The sequence below is a fragment of the Panulirus ornatus genome, chromosome 21 (assembly GCF_036320965.1).
Source record: "Panulirus ornatus isolate Po-2019 chromosome 21, ASM3632096v1, whole genome shotgun sequence".
In the NCBI taxonomy this organism is placed as follows: Eukaryota; Metazoa; Arthropoda; class Malacostraca; order Decapoda; family Palinuridae; genus Panulirus; species Panulirus ornatus.
This window is the reverse complement of record NC_092244.1, coordinates 13,573,827-13,600,346: the sequence shown is the minus strand read 5'-3', so window position 1 is coordinate 13,600,346 and position 26,520 is coordinate 13,573,827. Positions and strand designations below refer to the sequence as shown.

The window sequence follows — 26,520 nt, the reverse complement described above, 5'->3', positions numbered from 1 at the left end:
AAAGGGTGGTCGATTAGAATAGGTGAATGCACTAGGTGCTGCACACACCTATCAGAAAAAGTCATGCAACTACCCTCATATTTGCTAGAGGGGTACTGAGGCCTCCAAGTTGTTCCGGTGACTAATCCTTTGACTGGGATGCCATATATAGCAAGCCAATAGATATTACATTGTGCAAAAGCACAGTTTATAAGTGGCTAGATTGAGGACAGAAGCACTCTACTATACTTGCTTCAATTGAGTGCTGTAGCCCCAAGAAGCTTAAAGAGCCAAATCCATTTAAAAACTCAGCATGGCAGAGACATTCAAACTTTACTGCAACTTTGGGCATTCAGATCTCGATGTTTCCCCATTGATTTTAAACTCAACATGTACCCAGCAACCCTTTGCATCATACTCTTCTCACTTCCCTCAATGGTACCTAGAGATTAAATCTTCACCAATAAAAGTATTATGAGCATATAATTTGGTGTTTAACCATGAAAAAACATATAGTTGAAAAATATTAAACTGACCTTTCTTGGCTGTTGTAGAGTCATTGAAGTTGGTGCACTTGTTCCCAATCGAATCCATGTGATCAGATAACATGCATGAAAAAAGCAATGAATAAAGATTCATTCAGACAAACTTTGCAAGCAGTTTATATAGAAAAACATGAAACATTTAATATTATTGTTATTACTAAAGCTAGTTCATTTTCAGTTTCTCTGTGCAACCACACACATGATCTCTTTTCACTACAGTTATCTATGGGTTAAGGAGAGGATTAGGGAATTTATGTGGTCTGCATGAAATTACAAGATGAGATATGGCATCTGTATAGGCTTTAAAAAGCATGGGCCATTTCGGAAATAGGCATAGAAATTAGAAATTTTTACATATAGGCAGAGAATTTGGAAATATTTACGGTCCCTGTAGAATGTTTGAATGTGCCCTGTGCTTTAAGGATCAACCTTCCCCACACCACACTGCCGTATGACACCCAGGTGTGTTTACTTGCAAAAGAAGCAGATTTAACATCCAGTTCCCTTCACTCTGTTGATCTAGTTGGTACTGACACTTTTAGGGTTTAATGGTATGGAACTGTTGTGATATATTAGCCCTGTTTAAAACCATTCACACATATTTGATACTTTGGCTATGTGATGAATTTCCAGCTGCATTCCCAAAAAGTTTCAGTTCTTCAGCAAAATATGAAAATCGTATTTGTTCCTTTTTCCTTTTTTTATCTGTTTTAAGGCAAAAATCATAACATTTACATATCTAGTATTAGTAAGTATTAAAGAAAGAGAAGACGACTATAAATAAAGTATGTATGGGTGACACCTGCAGTACGGCATAAACTTCCTTAAGAATAATGGATTTCTTGCACAAAACATTGACCAGTATTTGTTATATGTATGTCTTTATGCTACGTAATACATAATACACTCTCGTGATTATGAACAAGTTGTAAAGGATTCAAAGTTTTAAAAGCTTCAGAATTAAGAGGGATGCTAAGCAGCCCGGTGGTGCGAACTTGGAAACATTTTCTGAAAACATCATATTTTGTCATTATCTATGCATTATGTTACATATTATGGACTTACACAGCTCATCTTGACCTTATGACCTCCAAAGATTACCTGACTAATGGTGAAAACAAAGTAAGAAGAGAAAAAGGGGATAAATGAATCACTAAGTAGATATCAGCCATCAGTTGAGTGTGTCAATTTTTATGTGAAGTTTCAGCTAGTTACTACATGAGGGTAGTGCCATATGGGACCCTGGCACCATTTCCTAGTGCCAAAATGTACAAACTTTTTTGATGAATGTGGTCTTTGGTTGTAATTAGTGGTGAGAGGGAATAAAGTGTGTTATGACCTTTGTCATGATTGGTGGCCTGAGGGTTAATTACTGTTTAAACTTGTTTAGCAATCCCTCATAGTCATATCATTCAAGTAGGTATCATGTGTTTGGTTGGAATGGAAGGTTTGCCGACAAAATGAATTTACTTTTGTTTGTTACCCTAAGTTGATAATTTCACTCCCTTTATACAACTTCACCTTGCTCCTAGCAGCAGTTCCCCTGTTGGAAGTACTGAAGGTGTCGGGGCCACTTCTGGTGACTATCATGGCCTCAGCGGCCTTCCTCTGCTGTGCCTGTGGGGTTGCTGTCGTTGTCTGTGTCTACAGGAGAAACAGAGCCCTCCACCGGCCTCCGCCACAAACTCAGCCATCTTACCCAAGTAAGTACCTGTTTGCTTCTGCTTTGAGGTTCTCAAATCACAAGGTAATTTTTACTCAGTTGATTTCTCATATGGAAATACTGTACTTACAGAATGAGGTTAGTTATTCCTCAGTGTCATCATTACACAGATTTATTGTTTACACAGTATAGTTATTACATGTGACTGCAGACTCACAGAGAGCTTATGTTACTTATGGGGCTCCTTGATGATGGGGACAACTGTGTTGATCTTCTGTGCAGGGGTTAGGGAGGAGCGTACTGATAGGACTGGTGAAGTGTGTTGTCATGGGGAGGGAGAATCTGCTTTATGGAAAGTAGGGTTTACTGAAGGAAAATTTTCATGTGGGGAGTTAAGGGCAGTGTTTCCATATTATTTCACTTCTGACACTTGTGAAATCATCTCTTCCCTAGTGAATGATGATGGCAGTAATGTTACACTGTCACAAGAAAATGAGAAAAGTTAATTAAAACAGCAGATTGAATGCAGAAGTTGTAATCTGAATGCAAAGAATAGAAAAGATTTGACATAGACAACTCATTGCCTCCATACAGGCAAAAGTGGGAGAATCTTTTACAGTGGGATGTCAGTTTGTGTTTGTGCAACTTGGGAAAAGCATTGAATTTACAGGGAAGGCAACATTCCCAGTCTGAAGGTGGGAGGGAAGAAGGTAAAACTGGAGGAATGAAATCCCAGCTGAAGGAAGCAAGTAGAATGATAACAGAATATCATATTGCCAGGGATAACAAATTTGGGAACATAGAAGTTTTAAGGCAGTAAAACCATTTAGTGAAGTTACCTTTTCAGACTGTGTTGATCTACTGTGCAGGGGTTAGGTGGGGAAATTCACAAAAGTGGTGATTTATGATTGAATCACTCAAAAGACATCAAAAACAATTACAACCAAACCAAACCTAACCTAAGATTTGCTGGATGTTCGAAACCATAACAATACAAACCATTCAAGGGAGTCTAAAATTAAAAGATGTTTGATGGGCTGGGCTACACAGATATGATAAACAAATTAAAGGAAATTTTTTCTAGTACGCTGAAAACTAATAAGAGGATACTGAATCTAGGAAGAGAAGGCCTCAGAAGATGGCAAAGAAAATTATAGGCATATTGGAAACAGTTTGCATAAAGAAGACTAAAGGTATGGAAAGGACCATTTGAAATGAGAATAAGCATTGAGGAAATCCTTGGGCAGCTGGCAGAGATTGAGAAATTCAGAAGAGTATATATAGAAATAGACATAACGTAGGAATTGGAGCAATTCAGAAAGTGCAGCAGGCAAAAAGCCTCAGGATAAACAAGGCACATGAGGTAGATTCCTGTCCAATTTAACAAAAAAAAGTGAGAGAAAGCTTAGGAGGGAAAATTTTACATGTGAGTGAAATCATTAAATCCCAAGTGGACCTTTTAGCCAGTACTTTCTAGGTAAGATAGTAAATGATCAGTGTTTTGATGAATATGATGAAGGGAGAGTCCAGATGGAACAAGAAGCATTTTTTTTTTTTTCCTGAGATGGTCCAGGCAGCTGTAGCATGTGAGAGTCTCCCCATCCTGTAGTGTGTCTCCATTCTGTGTATATCATCCAGCATTTGCAATACCTATTCATAATTAACTATATGTATTGTATGGGAGAGAGTTTTATACTCCTATGACCCCATCTCTTGAACCTTCTCTTTGTCAAGCAACTTTTAAATCTGTGTGTTTCTGTATTTTCTACTCCTTCATTTGCTCTCTTCCACTCACATGGGTGTTTTTCAGTATGTATAATAATGCAGCAACTAGATGACTATCCATCTCTTCTCCAGTGGAGGTGGGTGGTTCATTTGGGACCAACGGAACCTTTGGCACAGTGCTGGTGGAGAAGCCCCCTCCCTACCCTGGGGCACCGCAGCACACCCCTGTTGTACCCCCAGGTAAGCAAACCTCACTTTACCCCAAGGTGTGAAGGCAGACATTGCCATAAGGCCATCAGGTAAATCAGAGTCAGCCTGATCACAGAGTACTGCAGCACACCCATCTCAACAGGGAAGAAACTTGACTGTTTTCCTTGGGGGGTATGGTATCAGTGCATGACAAATAGGGTGCTGTCTTGTCATTGCCCAGCAGTTATTTAGATGTCACCTTTTTAGAGATTATTAACAATAATTAGAATTCAGAATCCAGGAAATAGCCCATTCTTGTCCAGATTTTTTCTTTTGTTTTTGCTTTTAAGGCTCCAGTCTTGGACAAAAGTCCACATCATGGCCTGGCCTTAATCAGAGTATATATAGAGGTTAATGAAAGGAAATGTAAGAGACAAGGGAAAGTGTTTATGAACTTTAGAAGTGAAAAACCTCTTTCAAAATGTACCTGGTAACAGTTATTGGGAAAGACATTAGAGGGTAGAGAGTTCCAAAACTTTGAGGTGTAGGGAAAAAAACAGTTATCAGAATAGCCCAACCTTTAGTTGCCTATGGCCACACAGCAATCATGTGATGCAGCAGCCTGCTGAGTATTGCATGATCTAGCTAGTGGTTAGGGCACAAAACCAGCTAGTTCTTGCAAGCAAAAACTAAAGTAATACCTATAGAAGAGGATAAGTAAACCAACATTGTGGTGTAGGGCAAGCAGGTCAAGTTTTGAAGTTAGCATGGTAGAGTTTATAAGTCTGACCGCTTTTGACTTCACTCTGTCAAGTAAGGATGCAGAGTTAGAACCACCCTTAGATATGAGAGCATTACTTCATATAAGGATGGATCAATCCTTTTTATAAACAGAGCAACAGTTTTGAAGAAAAGAAACTTCAATATCTAAACAGGACTCCCAGCTCCATAGAGGCAGACTTTGTTAGTCCTGTAATGTGGGATTTCCAAGGAGTGGATTGTTACCAAGTATGTTCATTGAGTCAAGAGGTGGAATTACAAAACTGTCAAAGGAGAAAGGAAAGTTATGAGGAATTTTTGACAGAAAGATGGGTAGAAACTGGGTCTTGAAGGCATTAAACATAACCAGATATCGTTTACTCCACAGAGATATCTTGTCCAGTTCTGAGTTTATTGAGGAAGTTTTATCGAGACAAGATGCAGATCGAGTGAGAGAAGAAGGAGCAGAAGTGAAGGATGCGAAGGAATGCAATGTTGAATAGCATATGATGCATTTGGTTTTTCTTTTTTTGAAGAAAGGAAACCATTGATAGAAAGGAGCAAAAGTGTAGGAGCCTGGGCAGAACCTTGAAGGACACTGCTGTTGATGGAGAATGGGGGAGAAACTGATCCATCAACAATCACAGAAATAAGTCAGTGAGGAAGTTAGATATGAGGGAGCAGTGAGGGAGGGAAGCCAAAGAAGGGAGCTTAGAGATGAGACCCTGATGCCACACCCTGTTAAAAGCTTTGTATATATCAAGGGCTACTACATACAATTCACCAAAATCTTTCAGGGATGTTTACCAGACCATAGTAAGATAGGAAAGAATATCACTAGTGGATCTCTCCTAACAGAAGCCATGTTGGTGACCTCAGAGAAGACTGAGATTTAAGATGTTTTAGGGTATGAAAGTTGAGGAGGTGATTCAAAGACTTTGGAAATGATAGATGTCAGAACAACAGGAAGATAGTTACTGGTGTCAATACAGTCACCCTTGTTAAAGATGAGATTAACCAATGAATGCTTCCAAGAAGAAAAAAAATGATTTTTAAACAGAAATGGAACAGACAAGTAAATACAGGTGCAAATTTAGAGACACACTGTCTCCGTACATGGGAGCAGATGCCATCAGGACTATAAGCCTTGCTTGTGTCCAGAGTCATTCAAGGTAGAGTTAGATGAGAAAAGGAACCAAAGGCAGTTGCTTTGTGTACAGGAGAGATAGTTATAGTACAGTCAGAATGGAAAGTTGAAGGAAAGGCAGGGCAACAGAATTCTTTGTGATGCCCATTGCTAAAGACCAGAAAAACCTGTGAGTGGATGCTGAGGAGAGCTTATCACAATTCCTTTGAATAAAGGAATACTTTGCCTCATGGTTAATATACTTGCAGTGATTACAGGCACTGATAAACGGTGAATGGGAGTTGAAGAAAAATATTTTCCAAGCCCAGTATGCCTGATTCCTTGCCCGAATGGCCTTAGAACAGTCGGTTGAACCATGGATTGGAAGAAGAGGTCGTCTTGGAGGAAGAGGGGATATATGCTTCCATTCCTGCAACAATAACTTCTGCTATGGATTTGGCCGAGACAGAAGCATCACATAAGAGAGAATAATTTACTCAAGGAAAGTCAGAAAACTGGGAGTGAGATTGAGTAATTACAGTGCGTAGGAGTAAAGGCAAAAATCAGATCCAGAATACGAAGAGAGTGTCACAACAATCAGGAATATGGGTGGGGTGGGAGATGATTTGCTGTAGATCATTGAGAATTGAAAACATAAGGGCTTCCATTACCCCCACCAGCTGTATGGGAGGAATTTACCAACAACTCAGAAAAATTGCCAGACAAAAGTTCTGTTAATGATATTAGGGAAAGCAGTATCCCCCAGCCCCTAGTATTGTAGCCCCTGCATGCTATGTCCATACGTAAGTCAGTCTGCTGCAACCCCTGCCTTACCTGAAATATCTCGGCATCATTTACAAGCCCTTAGGGGATCTCAGTATGTCAGTGTCATACCCCTAAGTAAGACAGGGGACTGCCACCCCTTTTAAGCTGGGTCATCACAGAACACCCATGTTTTACCCCTTATTTTTATCTGTTACAGTGTATAATTATATTAAAAGTATAAATGTTTACCATATGAAACATGGGGAAAACCATGGAAAGATGTGTGGGATTGGATATAGCTAGGGAGCTGTGGTATGGATACATTGCACATGACAGCTAGAGAATGGATGTGGGTGAATAAGGCCTTTCTTTGTCCGTTCCTAGCCTTACCTTGCTAAATATGGGAAAGAGTGAATAAGTATGCCCTAGAATCCCCTTCTATAGGGCCCTCAAACTGCTCAGAAAACTATCTACATCCACTGAGTGGGGTCACAGATTAAGAAGTGTGGTGATGATGCTTGTCTTTGTTGAATGAGTATTGAGCAGTTGATGAGTAAGGAATTATCTATTTGTACAGTATGGAGAGGGAGTGTGGGAGTGGGGTTATGGTTAGTTGAAGCTATCCGGGATGCGTTGTATGAGGATTATGTGCGGTGTTGTGGTGTAGTGAGTAGGTCTAAAACCATGCTGTGTAGGTGAGAGTGCATATATTTTGATTGATTCTGTTGTTGAGTCAGCACCACACCCATTTCCATGTATCCCTTTTATAGAGTCCACTCCACACCAGCTAACAGCCTAACTTAGAACTGCCAATATAAACAAATTTCATTAGGTGACTGGGTCTTCTATAATAGCAGTTGAACAATATACCAGAGCTTACTGGATGTGGAGTTTCATGCTCAATATGTACATTTTTTAACCCAGTTTTCTTCCACAGGCTTCTAACACCACTTTCTATGTACCTGGTAACAAGTTTCCCTCCTACAGGTTCAGCAATATGCACATTAACATTTGTTCTTCCAAAAGGATTGCACCACACTTGCGAACGTATGTCCCTCCCACAGGGTTAAGAACACACTTGCTAACTAGCGTCCCTTCCACAGGCTTCTCGCCAGACTTTCCACACTCTGCTAACATGTGTCCCTCCCACAGGCTCGTCACCATCGCCTGGGTCAGGGGGCCTCTCCTTCCCTGGCTACACTGTGGGGTGCACAGCGCGCTATATATACCCCTTACCTTAAGATATCTCTCACCTCTACCATCTGTCACTCGTCCAGCATATCCGCCATCTTGTCTCTAAGGTAGGAGCCTGAGAGACACACTACCAGATTTTTTTTGTCTCCCGTGTTGATATCTGTCTCCCAGAACATCTTTTAACTGTAAATTGGAATTATCAAATAAAATGCAGTGTAGCCTAATTAGGTTAGTCTTACCCTCCAATAGAATATCTTGACTTGGCTGGAATAGACCCATGCATATGTAGCCTATCCTATCCAGATTCAGTGTACCCTTAGTATGCACATCATAGGTTTGTCAACATAATCTATCCCATCCAGTCTATGCAAACAGTTTTTCCTCATGTAATCAATATATTATTGACGACGATCTTATTTTCACCTTACTATCACATAACATTACCAACTTATCTTAACCTTACCAGTATCACATAACCAGTTTACCTTACTCTTATCAATATCACATAACATAACCAACTTATTTTCAACTAGCCATCCTGTCAACCTAATCAACCTCTTCTTACTTAACTAGCCTGTCATAAACTAACCTTCTGGTTCAGTCTAATGAACACACTCTCACTTACCTAAATCTTACATTATACTATTTGTGGATTAGTTTTAGGATTTTACTGGATAGGAGCAGTAAATTTTTATGCCTAATTTTAGCCATGCTTTTAATAGCAAAGTTTAACATCTACAAATGTAAGAGAAAAGGATTTTTATAATTTAGCTCCATGATTAATTGATTTTTAAGTAGTTGATGATGTTCTGGGAGTGCCTATGGGCCATATTATCAAACTGTGTCTGTGTTGTGAGGTTACAAGTGAGTAAAGGTTCCAGTCTTAGGGCAACAGTTGTTTTGGTGTTAGCAGTGTTGAGTGCCATACTTTCTGCTTTACTGTACAAAGAACGTATGGCAGAACACCGAGTGACTGCTGCATGAAGACTCAGTAACCAGTGCCATTTCTTCATCTAACAGCACAGGATAAAGTTTGATAATAGGGTATATCTATGCGGATAGGGAAAAAATCTGGATGTGTGGGGCAAGAGGGTTAGGCAGTGTGTCAGCACTCTCGCTCAGAGCGCGGGATTTTACTCAATGTGGCCTGATGATATTGTGAATATTCTTCTCTCTCTGTATATATACTTATTTACATATCCTTTTGTTGACCAGATTGTTGCATTATAGTCTGTTGGTGTTTGTATCAGCCTTTTTTATTTTTTTTTATAAATGTTTATACCTCCAGAGGAGACATTGAAATCATTGAGTAAAATACGCCATATTAGTGAGAAGGCCGCCGTTGCAAGACCCCTGGCCTCTCAGGCTCTTTTAGGGTCATATCACAAAACTCTTGAAGGAGTTGCCCTCTGAATATTACCATTTTCCATTACAGTGAACTTTCCATTGGGTAGCAAAATTAGGTTATCAAAGGTTAAGATGAAAATAAGCACCTTCAAGTTTGTTTTCAAGTGCTTGGCCTTTTTTCATGAGTATTTCAACTTCAGCAACCAAAACAGGAGCATTGCCAACATACATTGGGCAGCCCTTTAAGGTTTAAGACTCAGACCCTTACCCTCCCCCAGCCTCAAGTGACCCCACACTGACCTGGTGCTTGCCCCTCCACCAGATTCCAGCCCGGGAAACCTGGTTCGCCCTGCGTTAGGGGTGGGGTGCAGTACGCTTCTACCGCTCACCGCTCTCTTCTGCCAGTGTCTGTGAGGGCCTCTGGCTCTGAGAGTGATGTCTCCTCCACACAGAAGGAAGAGTGGTTTGTATAGGTGAGTCCCATTTGGATCTACCATTAATGACAGACTACTACAAAGAATTTCTTTTTTCAGAACTTTGTAAACATTCAATAAAAAAAAAAATGAATATCACCATCGTGCAGTATAGATACTAAAAGACATTGGGAAAGGTGTGCAAAGATGAGATAGATATAAGTTAGTCAAGGATATTTCTATTCATGAAGATGAATGTTACTGCAGGAAAAAAAAAAATTCTAGTTATGGATAGCGAATTATTAGTTTGTAAGTTGGGTAGTTTGTGCAACAGTCAGTTTGCTAGTGCCATAGAAGAGTGGTTTGTATAGGTGAGTCCCATTTGGATCTACCATTAATGACAGACTACTACAAAGAATTTCTTTTTTCAGAACTTTGTAAACATTCAATAAAAAAAAAATGAATATCACCATCGTGCAGTATAGATACTAAAAGACATTGGGAAAGGTGTGCAAAGATGAGATAGATATAAGTTAGTCAAGGATATTTCTATTCATGAAGATGAATGTTACTGCAGGAAAAAAAAAAAATTCTAGTTATGGATAGCGAATTATTAGTTTGTAAGTTGGATAGTTTGTGCAACAGTCAGTTTACTAGTGCCATAGGTAAGCTGTTATCAAGCGTTACTTTTACTGAGACATGACGATGATGATAATGACAGTTGTAGCACTGCTGTGTTATTACAGGCATCATGTGTTAGTTCATTAGCCATCATAAAAAATGAGAATGGCTTCGATGAGATGTTATTGGATCCATCAGGCATAGGTAAAGAGCTGAGGCTTTATTATAATTTCATAAACTGTGGTAAGTTTTGGCTCAGACACCCTGTAAGTTAAGTTTAACAACCACAGATGTAAAGAACACTTGTCAGAAATTTTCATTATCTAGTATGTGTGGAATTTTCCCTTAAGTATATTAGCCAGTAACTAGCTCCACACCTAAGGTGCTGAACCAATTAGCAAAAAATCTTTTGAGGTATTTTGCTTGTGAGTGTTTTAGAGCAAGTGGAGAAGTTTCCATTTTGTGGAACAGAAGATAGACAAAGCTGCTGCTACTTCCTTATTCTACAAAATAAATGAACCAATTGTCACCTAGTTCATATATGTTGCCACCTTCTAACTTGATAGAATAAAAGTACCAGTTGCAACTTGTTTGTGCTTTCATACAAGATGAGTGAAACATTAAGCTCTTGTTTGAATGTGTATATGAAATCATATGAAACATGTGCCATTTGCTTGCATTTCAAAGTAAATAAAGCATTTGCCACGTTCACATATGGAGAAGCCTCATTGTATTGTGTCTCTATGTTAAAGGCACCATGTTGCATCTGAATTCGTGTTTTATTTCGCATGGTTTGTTTACATATTTTTTTAATACATGCTTGCTTTTGCATCAGAAACTGATTTGAGAAAAGTCCTCTCTCTGCTTCTTCTATCACTTAGAAAGTAATAATATGATGATGGGGGAGGGCATTTCCATCCCCCAGCTCCCACCCTTTTTAATCACCTTCTGTAACAGGCAAGAGATATAAGGGTAATATTTTTTCTTCCTCTGTCCCCTTGAATAAATGATTATATTTTATTTTAGCATTTAAACATGAGTGCAATACAAATACTGCAATGTACTAGAATTACCCATATCCCAGCATAACCTTTTCAGCTATGTTTTTTCTTCAAGCCCTTTCCTTTATCTCAGAGTCTCGTTTTTTATTGTCTTGTACCCAGTATTCCTAGGTCACTTTGCCTCCTCTTCCATGGCCTCTGCATGCAGTCATATTATGGATCCATGCAAAAAGTTGAGAATTCATTTGAGCTTTGAACATTGTGTAACAATTATTGAAACCTTAAAGGGCGATAACTGAAATATAAAGCTAATTCATCTCTATTTGTCATCCATGAGGGGATTATATTGGGAGATGGTAACAGGCAAATGAAAATTAAAAAGGAGAGGAGATGAGTAATATTAGGGACTCTAGAATGTGTTAGTTGATAGTGTAGCAGATATAGGGTGTTTGGTACAAGGGGGTATGTGGAGTGAGAGTCATGGTGAATAGTCTGTTGAAAGCCTTGTGTAAGATGAAGTGTGTCACAGTGGATGGTGTGGGTGAGATTGCAGTTGAATTTCTTGGGAAAGTGTTTTTTATTGCTTAGTCAGATTTTCAATGTATGTACAACCCAAAGTGAGGTGCTGGAGGACTAACAGAATACCTGGATAGTGCCATTATTTAAAAGTAAGGAGGACAAAAGTAACTGCTTGAATTACAGAAGTGTAATCCTTTTGAGCATGCCTGGTAAGTTGCATGGGAGAATGGTGAATGAGAGGATGGTGGCATGCACAGAGCATTAGGTTAGGGAGGAGCAGTGTAGGTTCAGAAGTGGTAGAGGATGTGTGGACTAGATGCTTGCTTTGAAAAAAAATTGCAAAAGATACTTAGGGGAATAAAGGGATTTGTATGTGGTATTTATGGATCTGAAGAAAGCACATGATAAGGATGAAGGAGATGCTCTCTGAGCAATACTATGAGTATATGGTGTAGGAGGAAAGCTGCTGGATGCATTGATGAGTTTTTATTAGGAGAATGAGATGTAAATATGATTAAGAAGGGAGGAGGGTGAATAGTTCTTGTTGAAGTTTGGGTGGGTGGAGTGGAAAGGAAGGTAAATCCGAGGGCCTTGAAAAGAGGGATGAATCTACATTATGCTGGGGTCTAGGGGCCTTGGAAGTGAGTCAACCACTGTTTGCAGATGAAACAGCTGTGGTGGCAGATTCAAGTGATAAACTGCAAGCTAGTGTATGAGTTTGGGCATGTGTGAGAAATGAAAGTAAGATTATGATATCATCAGGGGGCAAGACAGTTAGGTCTAGTGTGAGTCAGAATGAGAATAAGGAAGTGGATTATGCTAGATACCTGGGAGTGGACATGGCAGCAGATGAACACTAGGGGCTGAAATAAGCCATAAAATGGGTTGGGGGAAGATCCTGGGTGAATCAAGAAGTGTGTGGAAAGAAAGGTCACTATCTGTAAGGGCAAATAAGGGTATGTTTAATGACATAGTAGCCCCTTTTGTGTTGTATGGTTACAAGTCTTGGGCCTTAACTGCAAAAGAATGAAAAAGGGTGGATGTGATCTTTACGAAATGTCTGAGAACAATATGTGTTGTGAAGAGATATGACTCTGTAAGGGATGAGAATTTAAGAGAGAGGGTTGGTAGTATGTGGAGAATAATTGAGAGTTAGTTTGCTGAAATGGTTTGTTCATGCGGAGAGTATGAGAGAAGAGACTCTGATAAAGAGGATATATATGTCAGAAGTTGAGGAAACAAGGGGGATGAGGATACGGAGGAGTTGGAAGGATGACATGAAAGAGGCTTCGGGTTATCCTGACCTAAACTTGCAGGAGGTTGAGAGGCATGCATGGGAAAGAGAGAACTGAAACTGTGTGATATACAGGGGGTAACATGCTATTGATGGGTAGAACCAGGCCTGCTAGATTGGTCAGAGGAAACCACGAAATGGCCTGTGATGCTTTGATGTGGAAAGGTAGCTCTGGCTCTGGTGCATTTTACATGACAGCCATATAGTAGATGTGAGCAAAGGAGGCCATTCTTCTTTTGTACTTGGTGCTACCTCATAACATATGAAATAGAGAATAAGAATTAACAAGGAAAAACTTGTTGAGTATATTGGTACGGTACAGGTGTACTACCGAATTTCTGGCAATTGATGGTTTGGCACCTCCTTTAGTCTGGACAAAATTACATGAGGGAACTTGAAATTACTGCGGCTACTAGACTAGTTTCCTGGGTGGCCACATGTGGCGTTGTGTGTAGGGCACGCTTATTTACATTCTTTACACTGCACTTGTTGGCAGTGATACCTCAATTCTGTGAGATTCTTAGCTTATTTTGCTTAAATTTAACCATAGCTATGGCTTCTAAGACATATGAGAGTGTCAGTCATGGTGTCAAATGTAAACATCAGTCCCTATCGATCCAAGAGAAAGTAGAACTGTTGAAAAAAAATAGACCTTGGTGTTTCGGTGTGTAAGCTGTGTGACGTATACAGTATTGGTTGATCAACTTTTTATGATATAAAGAAGAAAAGGGAGAAATTCTTGAAATTCTATGCAGATAGCGATTCCAAGAAGTTTCCATTTAATATTTGTTTAATTTAGATTTCTAGCAATCCATGGTATACTTTAAACACATGGGAGATGTATAATTAGTGGGTTAGAGGTGTGTTGATGAATTGTTATTACATGACCACAGTTGGTCGGGCAAAATGGTTAATTCGGCAAGGCTTTGGAACCAAGTGCCGGAAAATTGGTGGTGTACCTGTATATGATATTTGGGACAATGATGATGTCAACAAAGCAATCTATTAAGGAGCAATGTTATGGTTTTAAAGGAGTTAGAGGGTGTATATACCAAGTGTTTGCATTGAAGAATGTCTCTGAAAATGCCTAGAGAAAGAGTGATATGTATCTGGAAAAAGTATAGAATTGGGTTGACAGAGATGCTTATGGAGATATTTTTATTCATACATTTGCCATTTCCCATGTCAGCGAGTTAGTGTTAAGAACAAAAGACAGAGCATTAGAGGGAATATCCTCACTTGGCCCCCTTCTATGTTCCTTCTTTTGGAAAAGTAAAAATGGGAGGGGAGGATTTCCATGACCCGCCCTGTCCTCTTTTAGTTGCCTTCTACGACACGCAGGGAATACGGGGGAAGTAGTCTTTCTCCTCTATCCCCATATATATATATATATATATATATATATATATATATATATATATATATTTTCCCTGCAAAAATCGTCCAAATGCCTCTCTCTTCTCTTTCACTAATAATCTTACTTCTTCATCCCACCAATCACTACCCTTTCTAATCAACCCACCTCCCACTCTTCTCATGCCACAAGCATCTTTTGCGCATTCCATCACTGATTCCCTAAATACATCTTATTCCTCCCCCACTCCCCTTACTTCCATTGTTCTCACCTTTTTCCATTGAGTGGGAGATGTATAAAAGAAAGAGACAGGAGGTCAAGAGAAAGGTGCAAGAGGTGAAAAAGAGGGCAAATGAGAGTTGGGGTGAGAGAGTATCATTAAATTTTAGGGAGAATAAAAAGATGTTCTGGAACGAGGTAAATAAAGTGCGTAAGACAAGGGAGCAAATGGGAACTTCAGTGAAGGGCGCAAATGGGGAGGTGATAACAAGTAGTGGTGATGTGAGAAGGAGATGGAGTGAGTATTTTGAAGGTTTGTTGAATGTGTTTGATGATAGAGTGGCAGATATAGGGTGTTTTGGTCGAGGTGGTGTGCAAAGTGAGAGGGTTAGGGAAAATGATTTGGTAAACAGAGAAGAGGTAGTAAAAGCTTTGCGGAAGCTGAAAGCCGGCAAGGCAGCAGGTTTGGATGGTATTGCAGTGGAATTTATTAAAAAAGGGGGTGACTGTATTATTGACTGGTTGGTAAGGTTATTTAATGTATGTATGACTCATGGTGAGGTGCCTGAGGATTGGCGGAATGCGTGCATAGTGCCATTGTACAAAGGCAGAGGGGATAAGAGTGAGTGCTCAAATTACAGAGGTATAAGTTTGTTGAGTATTCCTGGTAAATTATATGGGAGGGTATTGATTGAGAGGGTGAAGGCATGTACAGAGCATCAGATTGGGGAAGAGCAGTGTGGTTTCAGAAGTGGTAGAGGATGTGTGGATCAGGTGTTTGCTTTGAAGAATGTATGTGAGAAATACTTAGAAAAGCAAATGGATTTGTATGTAGCATTTATGGATCTGGAGAATGCATATGATAGAGTTGATAGAGATGCTCTGTGGAAGGTATTAAGAGTATATGGTGTTGGAGGCAAGTTGTTAGAAGCAGTGAAAAGTTTTTATCGAGGATGTAAGGTATGTGTACGTGTAGGAAGAGAGGAAAGTGATTGGTTTTCAGTGAATGTAAGTTTGCGGCAGGGGTGTGTGATGTCTCCATGGTTGTTTAATTTGTTTATGGATGGGGTTGTTAGGGAGGTGAATGCAAGAGTTTTGGAAAGAGGGGCAAGTATGAAGTCTGTTGGGGATGAGAGAGCTTGGGAAGTGAGTCAGTTGTTGTTCGCTGATGATACAGCGCTGGTTGCTGATTCATGTGAGAAACTGCAGAAGCTGGTGACTGAGTTTGGTAAAGTGTGTGAAAGAAGAAAGTTAGGAGTAAATGTGAATAAGAGCAAGGTTATTAGGTACAGTAGGGTTGAGGGTCAAGTCAATTGGGAGGTAAGTTTGAATGGAGAAAAACTGGAGGAAGTAAAGTGTTTTAGATATCTAGGAGTGGATCTGGCAGCGGATGGAACCATGGAAGCGGAAGTGGATCATAGGGTGGGGGAGGGGGCGAAAATTCTGGGAGCCTTGAAGAATGTGTGGAAGTCAAGAACATTATCTCGGAAAGCAAAGATGGGTATGTTTGAAGAAATAGTGGTTCCAACAATGTTGTATGGTTGCGAGGCGTGGGCTATGGATAGAGTTGTGTGCAGGAGGATGGATGTGCTGGAAATGAGATGTTTGAGGACAATGTGTGGTGTTAGGTGGTTTGATCGAGTGAGTAACGTAAGGGTAAGAGAGATGTGTGGAAATAAAAAGAGCGTGGTTGAGAGAGCAGAAGAGGGTGTTTTGAAATGGTTTGGGCACATGGAGAGAATGAGAGGAAAGATTGACCAAGAGGATATATGTGTCGGAGGTGGAGGGAACGAGGAGAAGTGGGAGACCAAATTGGAGGTGGAAAGATAGAGTGAAAAAGATTTTGTGTGATCGGGGCCTGAACATGCAGGAGGGTGAAAGGAGGGCAAGGAATAGAGTGAATTGGATCGATGTGGTATACCGGGGTTGACGTGCTGTCAGTGGATTGAATCAGGGCATGTGAAGCGTCTGGGGTAAACCATGGAAAGCTGTGTAGGTATGTATATTTGCGTGTGTGTACGTATGTATATACATGTGTATGGGGGTGGGTTGGGCCATTTCTTTCGTCTGTTTCCTTGTGCTGCCTCGCAAACGCGGGAGACAACGGCAAAAAAAAATATATATATATATATATATTTATTGTTATTATTATTATACTTTGTCGCTGTCTCCCGCGTTTGCGAGGTAGCGCAAGGAAACAGGCGAAAGAAATGGCCCAACCCCCCCCCCCATACACGTGTATATACATACGTCCACACACACAAATATACATACCTACACAGCTTTCCATGGTTTACCCCAGACGCTTCACATGCCTTGCTTCAATCCACTGACAGCACGTCAACCCCGGTATACCACATCGCTCCAATTCACTCTATTCCTTGCCCTCCTTTCACCCTCCTGCATGTTCAGGCCCCGATCACACAAAATCTTTTTCACTCCATCTTTCCACCTCCAATTTGGTCTCCCTCTTCTCCTTGTTCCCTCCACCTCCGACACATATATCCTCTTGGTCAATCTTTCCTCACTCATCCTCTCCATGTGCCCAAACCACTTCAAAACACCCTCTTCTGCTCTCTCAACCACGCTCTTTTTATTTCCACACATCTCTCTTACCCTTACGTTACTCACTCGATCAAACCACCTCACACCACACATTGTCCTCAAACATCTCATTTCCAGCACATCCATCCTCCTGCGCACGACTCTATCCATAGCCCACGCCTCGCAACCATACAACATTGTTGGAACCACTATTCCTTCAAACATACCCATTTTTGCTTTCCGAGATAATGTTCTCGACTTCCACACATTCTTCAAGGCCCCCAGGATTTTCGCCCCCTCCCCCACCCTATGATCCACTTCCGCTTCCATGGTTCCATCCGCTGCCAGATCCACTCCCAGATATCTAAAACACTTCACTTCCTCCAGTTTTTCTCCATTCAAACTCACCTCCCAATTGACTTGACCCTCAACCCTACTGTACCTAATAACCCTGCTCTTATTCACTTTTACTCTGAACTTTCTTCTTCCACACACTTTTCCAAACTCAGTCACCATATATATATATATATATATATATATATATATATATATATATATATATATATATGTTCCCTGGGGATAGAGGAGAAAGAATACTTCCCATGTATTCCCTGCATGTCGTAGAAGGCGACTAAAAGGGAAGGGAGCGGGGGGCTGGAAATCCTCCCCTCTCTTTTTTTTTTTTAATTTTCCAAAAGAAGGAACAGAGAAGAGGGGCAGGTGAGGATATTCCCTCAAAGGCCCAGTCCTCTGTTCTTAACGCTACCTCGCTATCGCGGGGAAATGGCGAATAGTAGGAAAAAAAAAAGAAAATATATATATATATATATATATATATATATATATATATATATATATATATATATATATATATATATATATATATATATATATTTTTTTTTGCCCTCTTTTTCACCTCTTGCACCTTCCTCTTGACCTCCTGTCTCTTTCTTTTATACATCTTTCACTCAATTGCATTTTTTCCCTGCAAAAATCGTCCAAATGCCTCTCTCTTCTCTTTCACTAATAATCTTACTTCTTCATCCCACCACTCACTACCCTTTCTAATCAACCCACCTCCCACTCTTCTCATGCCACAAGCATCTTTTGCGCAATCCATCACTGATTCCCTAAATACATCCCATTCCTCCCCCACTCCCCTTACTTCCATTGTTCTCACCTTTTTCCATTCTGTACTCAGTCTCTCCTGGTACTTCCTCACACAAGTCTCCTTCCCAAGCTCACTTACTCTCACCACCCTCTTCACCCCAGCATTCACTCTTCTTTTCTGAAAACCCATACAAATCTTCACCTTAGCCTCCACAAGATAATGATCAGACATCCTTCCAGTTGCACCTCTCAGCACATTAACATCCAAAAGTCTCTCTTTCGCGCGCCTGTCAATTAACATGTAATCCAATAACGCTCTCTGGCCATCTCTCCTACTTACATACGTATACTTATGTATATCTCGCTTTTTAAACCAGGTATTCCCAATCACCAGTCCTTTTTCAGCACATAAATCTACAAGCTCTTCACCATTTCCATTTACAACACTGTACACCCCATGTATACCAATTATTCCCTCAACTGTCACATTACTCACCTTTGCATTCAAATCACCCATCACTATAACCCGGTCTCGTGCATCAAAACCACTAACACACTCATTCAGCTGCTCCCAAAACACTTGCCTCTCATGATCTTTCTTCTCATGCCCAGTTGCATATGCACCAATAATCACCCATCTCTCTCCATCAACTTTCAGTTTTACCCATATTAATCGAGAATTTACTTTCTTACATTCTATCACATACTCCCACAACTCCTGTTTCAGTAGTAGTGCGACTCCTTCCCTTGCTCTTGTCCTCTCACTAACCCCTGACTTTACTCCCAAGACATTCCCAAACCACTCTTCCCCTTTACCCTTGAGCTTCGTTTCACTCAGAGCCAAAACATCCAGGTTCCTTTCCTCAAACATACTACCTATCTCTCTTTTTTTCACATCTTGGTTACATCCACACCCATTTAGACACCCCAGTCTGAGCCTTCGAGGAGGATGAGCACTCCCCGTGTGACTCCTTCTTCTGTTTCCCATTTTAGAAAGTTAAAAATACAAGGAGGGGAGGATTTCTGGCCACCCGCTCCCGTCCCCTCTATATATAGGGTAAATAGAAAATTACTAAAGGCATTGAGGATTTTTACGAGGAAAGTAAAACATGTGTGAGTAAGAAAGGAGGAGGGTGAATGGTTCCTATTGAAGATGGGTGTGTGTTAAGGATTTAGTGGTGTCATCATGATTGTTTAGTCTGTTCTTGAATAGGTTGATGAGGAAGGTAAATGTGATGGTCTTGAAGTATGGGATAGGCCTGTAGTGTGCTGGAAGTGTGTGTTGGGGGTGTGGGGGATGTGAAATAGTTGTAGTTTTTAAATGATATTACTTTGGTGATAGGATGCAGAAAGAACTTGAAGAGGCCAGTGACAGATGTTGGTAGTGTATGGATGAAAAAGAAAATTAGAAGTTAACATGAAGAAAAATAAGTTAAAGAGGTGCAGCAGGATGGTTAGAGAAGAGTTTGAATTTTAGTTTAAATTAGGAGTGCTATAGGTACCTGAGATTGGACTCCAGTTGACAGGACTGCATAAGCTGAAGTGAGGTTATAGGGTGGAAGAAGGAGTTAATGTCCACAGCACTTTATGGTATATGTGGAGGAAAATGCCAGTGTCTGTATGTTAGAAAGTGTAGTGGTCCTGACAGTTTAAAGGCAAAGATAAGGAATAGTGCAGATGTGTTGAAAAGGAAATGGTTGATGGCTATATTTGATGTGATGAATGTTGATCATGTAAGAAATGACATTTTCAGAAAGAAGTGCAGTAGTGAGTATAGTATGGTGTACAGAGTTGACTAGGGTGTGATGAAATGTTACAGGTATATGGAGAGTATGAATGAAGAGACTGACAAGGAGGATATGTGCATTGGAAGCAGAGGGAGAAAGGGTAATATCTATAGCGGTGATGTGAGAAGGAGATGGAATGAGTATTTTGAAGGTTTGTTGAATGTGTCTGATGACAGAGTGGCAGATATAGGGTGTTTTGGTCGAGGTGGTGTGCAAAGTGAGAGGGTTAGGGAAAATGATTTGGTAAACAGAGAAGAGGTAGTAAAAGCTTTGCGGAAGATGAAAGCCGGCAAGGCAGCAGGTTTGGATGGTATTGCAGTGGAATTTATTAAGAAAGGGGGTGACTGTATTGTTGACTGGTTGGTAAGGTTATTTAATGTATGTATGACTCATGGTGAGGTGCCTGAGGATTGGCGGAATGCGTGCATAGTGCCATTGTACAAAGGCAAAGGGGATAAGAGTGAGTGCTCAAATTACAGAGGTATAAGTTTGTTGAGTATTCCTGGTAAATTATATGGGAGGGTATTGATTGAGAGGGTGAAGGCATGTACAGAGCATCAGATTGGGGAAGAGCAGTGCGGTTTCAGAAGTGGTAGAGGATGTGTGGATCAGGTGTTTGCTTTGAAGAATGTATGTGAGAAATACTTAGAAAAGCAAATGGATTTGTATGTAGCATTTATGGATCTGGAGAAGGCATATGATAGAGTTGATAGAGATGCTCTGTGGAAGGTATTAAGAATATATGGTGTGGGAGGCAAGTTGTTAGAAGCAGTGAAAAGTTTTTATCGAGGATGTAAGGCATGTGTACGTGTAGGAAGAGAGGAAAGTGATTGGTTCTCAGTGAATGTAGGTTTGCGGCAGGGGTGTGTGATGTCTCCATGGTTGTTTAATTTGTTTATGGATGGGGTTGTAAAGGAGGTAAATGCAAGAGTCCTGGAAAGAGGGGCAAGTATGAAGTCTGTTGGGGATGAGAGAGCTTGGGAAGTGAGTCAATTGTTGTTCGCTGATGATACAGCGCTGGTGGCTGATTCATGTGAGAAACTGCAGAAGCTGGTGACTGAGTTTGGTAAAGTGTGTGGAAGAAGAAAGTTGAGAGTAAATGTGAATAAGAGCAAGGTTATTAGGTACAGTAGGGGTGAGGGTCAAGTCAATTGGGAGGTGAGTTTGAATGGAGAAAAACTGGAGGAAGTGAAGTGTTTTAGATATCTGGGAGTGGATCTGTCAGCGGATGGAACCATGGAAGCGGAAGTGGATCATAGGGTGGGGGAGGGGGCGAAAATTTTGGGAGCCTTGAAAAATGTGTGGAAGTCGAGAACATTATCTCGGAAAGCAAAAATGGGTATGTTTGAGGGAATAGTGGTTCCAACAATGCTGTATGGTTGCGAGGCGTGGGCTATGGATAGAGATGTGCGCAGGAGGATGGATGTGCTGGAAATGAGATGTTTGAGGACAATGTGTGGTGTGAGGTGGTTTGATCGAGTAAGTAACGTAAGGGTAAGAGAGATGTGTGGAAATAAAAAGAGCGTGGTTGAGAGAGCAGAAGAGGGTGTTTTGAAATGGTTTGGGCACATGGAGAGAATGAGTGAGGAGAGATTGACCAAGAGGATATATGTGTCGGAGGTGGAGGGAACGAGGAGAAGAGGGAGACCAAATTGGAGGTGGAAAGATGGAGTGAAAAAGATTTTGTGTGATCGGGGCCTGAACATGCAGGAGGGTGAAAGGAGGGCAAGAAATAGAGTGAATTGGAGTCATGTGGTATACAGGGGTTGACGTGCTGTCAGTGGATTGAAGCAAGGCATGTGAAGCGTCTGGGGTAAACCATGGAAAGCTGTGTAGGTATGTATATTTGCGTGTGTGGACGTGTGTATGTACATGTGTATGGGGGGGGGGGGGTTGGGCCATTTCTTTCGTCTGTTTCCTTGCGCTACCTCGCAAACGCGGGAGACAGCGACAAAGTATAAAAAAAAAAAAAAAAAAAAAAAAACCTATGGAAAGACTTTACCTCAATGGCAAGGCTAGCACAAAGTATTGCAATTCCAGCTTGTTAAATTATATACCATCACCTCCACAGCTACTCCTTTTGTGTAACTTTCTTGGTCCATTAGGAATTGATTTCAGCAATGAGTCTGATTTTCTTTTAGGTGCTTCTCCAGTCATCCCATGCTTGTTTCTTATTTCTCCTGATGATGCTTTTGTTTTCAATTACTGCTTTTGAGGATTTTGCTCCACTTTGTTTTTTCTTTCAGAGAATTAGCTTCATTCTACTTTATTTCATTCGAGTAGAAATTTAAGTTGCTTAGATTGCTCACATCATTACTTGTTGCATTCCTTTTTACATTTCTGTTTTAAGGGTAGTAGAAACTTCTCTGATGCTGTGATCCACTATGCTAGTATTGTTATATTGTTAACCTCAGTGTCTGTGATGTGTGCTATGTCATTTGTAAAAGTAAGTCAGTGGTGTTGCTGTTTCTTACTGCTCTGTATATAACCTGTATATAGTTATATATCTCACACATAGCCGTTGACTTATTCAGCTGCTCTTGTATCCCTATGTCAATGTATGATTTGCTGATTCATATTAACATCTGCATCCATATTCTGTTCCTCTCTGAGATTGAGGAGGAGATGGTATAATGGATTAAAGGAAGATTTGACGTATCTAGGAAAGAACCATTAGGAAAGTAGGGGCTATTCGGTGGGTAGAAAGAATTGGAAGGATGTGGTGCTAAGGGGCAATTTGTTGTTTGTGGGCTAAACCAGGACATCCAAAGTGGTGAAATTAACCATAGAATAGTCTGTTTGGCTTGGCTGTGGTTGGTTGATTTTGGTTTTGAAGAATTATGTAAGACAGCTGGAAAAGGAATATGTGATTATGATACCATCTATTTATCTGTTCCTCATGCTATCTTGCAAAAGTAGAATAGGCAGTTGGGTGAAATAAAAGATGTACTGAACTGTTAGGAACATTAATCCTTTCAGTCTTAGCCAAGAGGAAATGTTGTCTCTCTCATGTAGACAAACAAAAGCAAAATTTGAAAAATTTGAAAAATCATTAAGAACCACAGACATGTAGATTCAGCAGGTCATAAATATTAGACCTTGGTCTAACATTTAAGCTTTTAACTCTTAGTGTTTTGCTATAATTTCAATCCATAGTGTATTGCCATCATTTTAATCCATAGCATGCCCAATGACCCATTGTTTCATCTGCCACTTTCATTTCCACCACTGTGCTTGGAGATTGAGTCTTCTCTAATATTATATTTAGAACCACTGCTTATGGTCTTATATATCCAGATGTGATAGTTGGCTGTTATTATTTAAACTTCATATAACCTCATCTATTTATAATTGGTACCAGTACAGCAGGTGGGTAGTGTCCATCCATTTTGGTTTTCTTTCAGTAACTGTTCATTGTGGATGTATCCCTGGGCTAATTAAAGATGCTAGTGATGTTTGATATCTATACAAGCCACTAGCGAGTAAAGGAACCATTGGTTCTTTTAAATGAAGCAGGAAAAAATCAGAACAGTGGCTGATTTTGTTGGGCTGAGCAGGTCATTTGTGTGCATATGTACTTATAATTGAAAGGGTTGATATGGTTTCTTTGAATATTGCTAGTATGGTTTTGTACAGTAAAATGTTTTTACTCACTTTATTACAATCCTTCTTATAGTAATTTCAAGAATACATGCTTTTTGTATTTAAGTATGTTGGTGTTGAAGATTTTGCTTAATATAGTGTAGAATTCTGAGTTTTACCTTTTCCTCGTTTATCATTCTACTTTTATAAATCCATTCATATATACAGTGGGTGGATCAGGTGCATACAGGCATGCAACTTTTGTGGTAATTGACATTGCAGAACTGAGGCATCCATCCCTATGGGCTGGCAAAGTACAGGGATGCTTAGTTTCCTTGGGAAGATTCTACCCTGTCACTCTTAACATTTTGATGTATTCATGAAGGGAATAGCATAAGGACCATACTTTGATAATGTTATCAGAATGTGGAGTGGGGTTGGTATTATATGAAACACTGGAGAATGAGGACCTGGTAGTCAAGTATTGTAAGAACTTTTATAGGCCAGAACAATGAATTATACAATGATCATGATTGCGAACATATTTTCTTTATATAAGAATATTTTGTATCAGTTTATTCATCATGTGGGCAAGGAGGAAGGGTAGACTAAGGAGGCTTTGGAGTATTTGGGCCTGAACTTTGAAGAGGGCAAGAGACATGCATTGGAAGGATTGAGTTGTAGGGGTGTTGAATATGAAGGCAATGTACCTTAAGTGGGCTGAACCAGGGTATATGAAGTGATCAAGGTAAATAAACCTTTGGGTAGGCTGTGGGGCTTGGTTGTGGATAGTATTCAGTAAAACTTTTCTGGTATTGAAGTTGTTCATAATCCAGCATGAATTTGATATAGAAGATTTTAAAGGTTTTCTTGAATTTCGATGGTAATGTTTTTTGTAATCTGGTATACACTTCATTGTACTTAGCATGGAAATGTTATACCCACATTTCAGTATTTTGTGATTTTAGATGCTTCTGTAATATAATGGCATCACTTATTATTGAATAATCGTTTGAATTGTATACTTATTTAGTAAATGGATGTGTGTAGGAATATGTTTTCTAGTTTTTTTACAACTTGGTTTGTTTTGGCAGGTGGATCCTAAGCCAGCGTACCAAACTCCCCTGACACAGGGTGGGCCTCGCGCTGTCTGCAAGTTGCCCCCAGGCAGACAACCCCACTCTACTGCTTCTCATACTCTACCACCTCCTCTACATTTTCCCTCTCTTTTCTCTTCTTATATTTAGATTTTGTACTTCTTTGTTTTCTTTCTGTTGCGCAAGATCTGTATAATCTTGTTAAGTTACAACAATGTTTGTTTAGATATTTTCTTTTGCCTTTTTCTTTCAGTTTTTTCCATCTTTTACCCCTCTGTGTATGTTGCATTTACTTAGAGGCCACATGTTCATATTTCTTATTTAGCTTTTTTTTTTTTCCTTTTATACTTACTTTAGCTTCTATCCTTCATTCTTATTATTTCACTGTTATTTTCTTTACCATGTTTTTGCATACTGTATTATCCAAAGTATGCACTGGTAATATCATTAATGTCATATCTAAAAATGTTTGCCTTTGCTTCATATCCTTTTTGAATAACGTTTTGGCTGTTCTGTGTAAGTTTGACATCTTTTTCTATCACTTGTTGATGTAAAAAGTCTATTAACATTATTCTTCAGCCAAGATTATTGTATTTCATAAGCACGGAATATTCCATGGATGTTATAGCAGAAATATAATTTTTGGGAATGTATTTTGTTATACACTTTAGCAAGAATGCAGTTTTTCCTGAAATGAATTATGGCTTTTTCAATATGATCGCAGTTTTCTTTGTACACGCACACACACACACACACACACACACACACACACACACACACACACACACACACACACACACACACACAGACACACACACTCACACACACCTACAATTGCCCAAGGACCCATTTTCTAGTAGCTCCTGCAGCTCGAAGGCTGTGCTGCTTAAAGTAGGAAGCTGATGGACTCATATTTCATTTTTCAATAATCACACCTCAATCCTGGTGATACCCTGCCCAAGGCTGTACTACTTCCAATGGCAGGGAAATATATAAACTCCTTTAGAGTGAAAAGTTCTTTGATGAAACTGTACTCCCAGTGATACATCCTTTGATAAAAGATGACTTTTTTTGGTGATGTAATCTTGTGCAAGCAGAGTCTGGTAACACCTATCCATCTATTGATGAATATATATATATATATATATATATATATATATATATATATATATATATATATATATATATATATATATATATATATATATATATATTATCCCTGGGGATAGGGGATTAAGAATACTTCCCACATATTCCCTGCGTGTCGTAGAAGGCGACTAAAAGGGGAGGGAGCGCGGGGCTGGAAATCCTCCCCCTCTCGTTTTTTTTTTTTTTTTTTTTTTTTTTTTATTTTCCAAAAGAAGGAACAGAGGGGGCCAGTTGAGGATATTCCAAAAAAGGCCCAGTCCTCTGTTCTTAGCGCTACCTCGCTAACGCGGGAAATGGCGAATAGTTTAAAAGAAAGAAAGAAATATATATATATATATATATATATATATATATATATATATATATATATATATATATATATATATATATATATATATATATATCCCTGGGGATGGGGGATTAAGAATACTTCCCACGTATTCCCTGCGTGTCGTAGAAGGCGACTAAAAGGGGAGGGAGCTGGAGGCTGGAAATCCTCCCCTCTCGTTTTTTTTTAATTTTCCAAAAGAAGGAACAG

The 26,520-nt window shown here is 39.8% G+C and overlaps 1 protein-coding gene across 2 annotated transcripts in view; it reads left to right on the top strand.

The window, feature by feature from the left end:
• The window catches only part of loaf (lost and found), a 203,259-nt gene extending 177,274 nt beyond the window's left edge, over positions 1–25,985 (top strand). Inside the window, exons 5-8 of one of the 2 annotated variants that reach the window (XM_071675767.1) lie at positions 2,060–2,227; positions 4,045–4,152; positions 9,615–9,765; positions 24,831–25,985. In XM_071675767.1, coding sequence (XP_071531868.1) covers positions 2,060–2,227; positions 4,045–4,152; positions 9,615–9,706 — 368 coding nt within the window. In that variant the 3' untranslated portion in view covers positions 9,707–9,765; positions 24,831–25,985. Of the gene's footprint in view, positions 1–2,059; positions 2,228–4,044; positions 4,153–7,903; positions 8,053–9,614; positions 9,766–24,830 lie in introns of those variants that run through there. The other variant, XM_071675768.1, reaches the window with a different exon arrangement.
• The last annotated feature ends 535 nt before the right edge of the window (positions 25,986–26,520 follow it).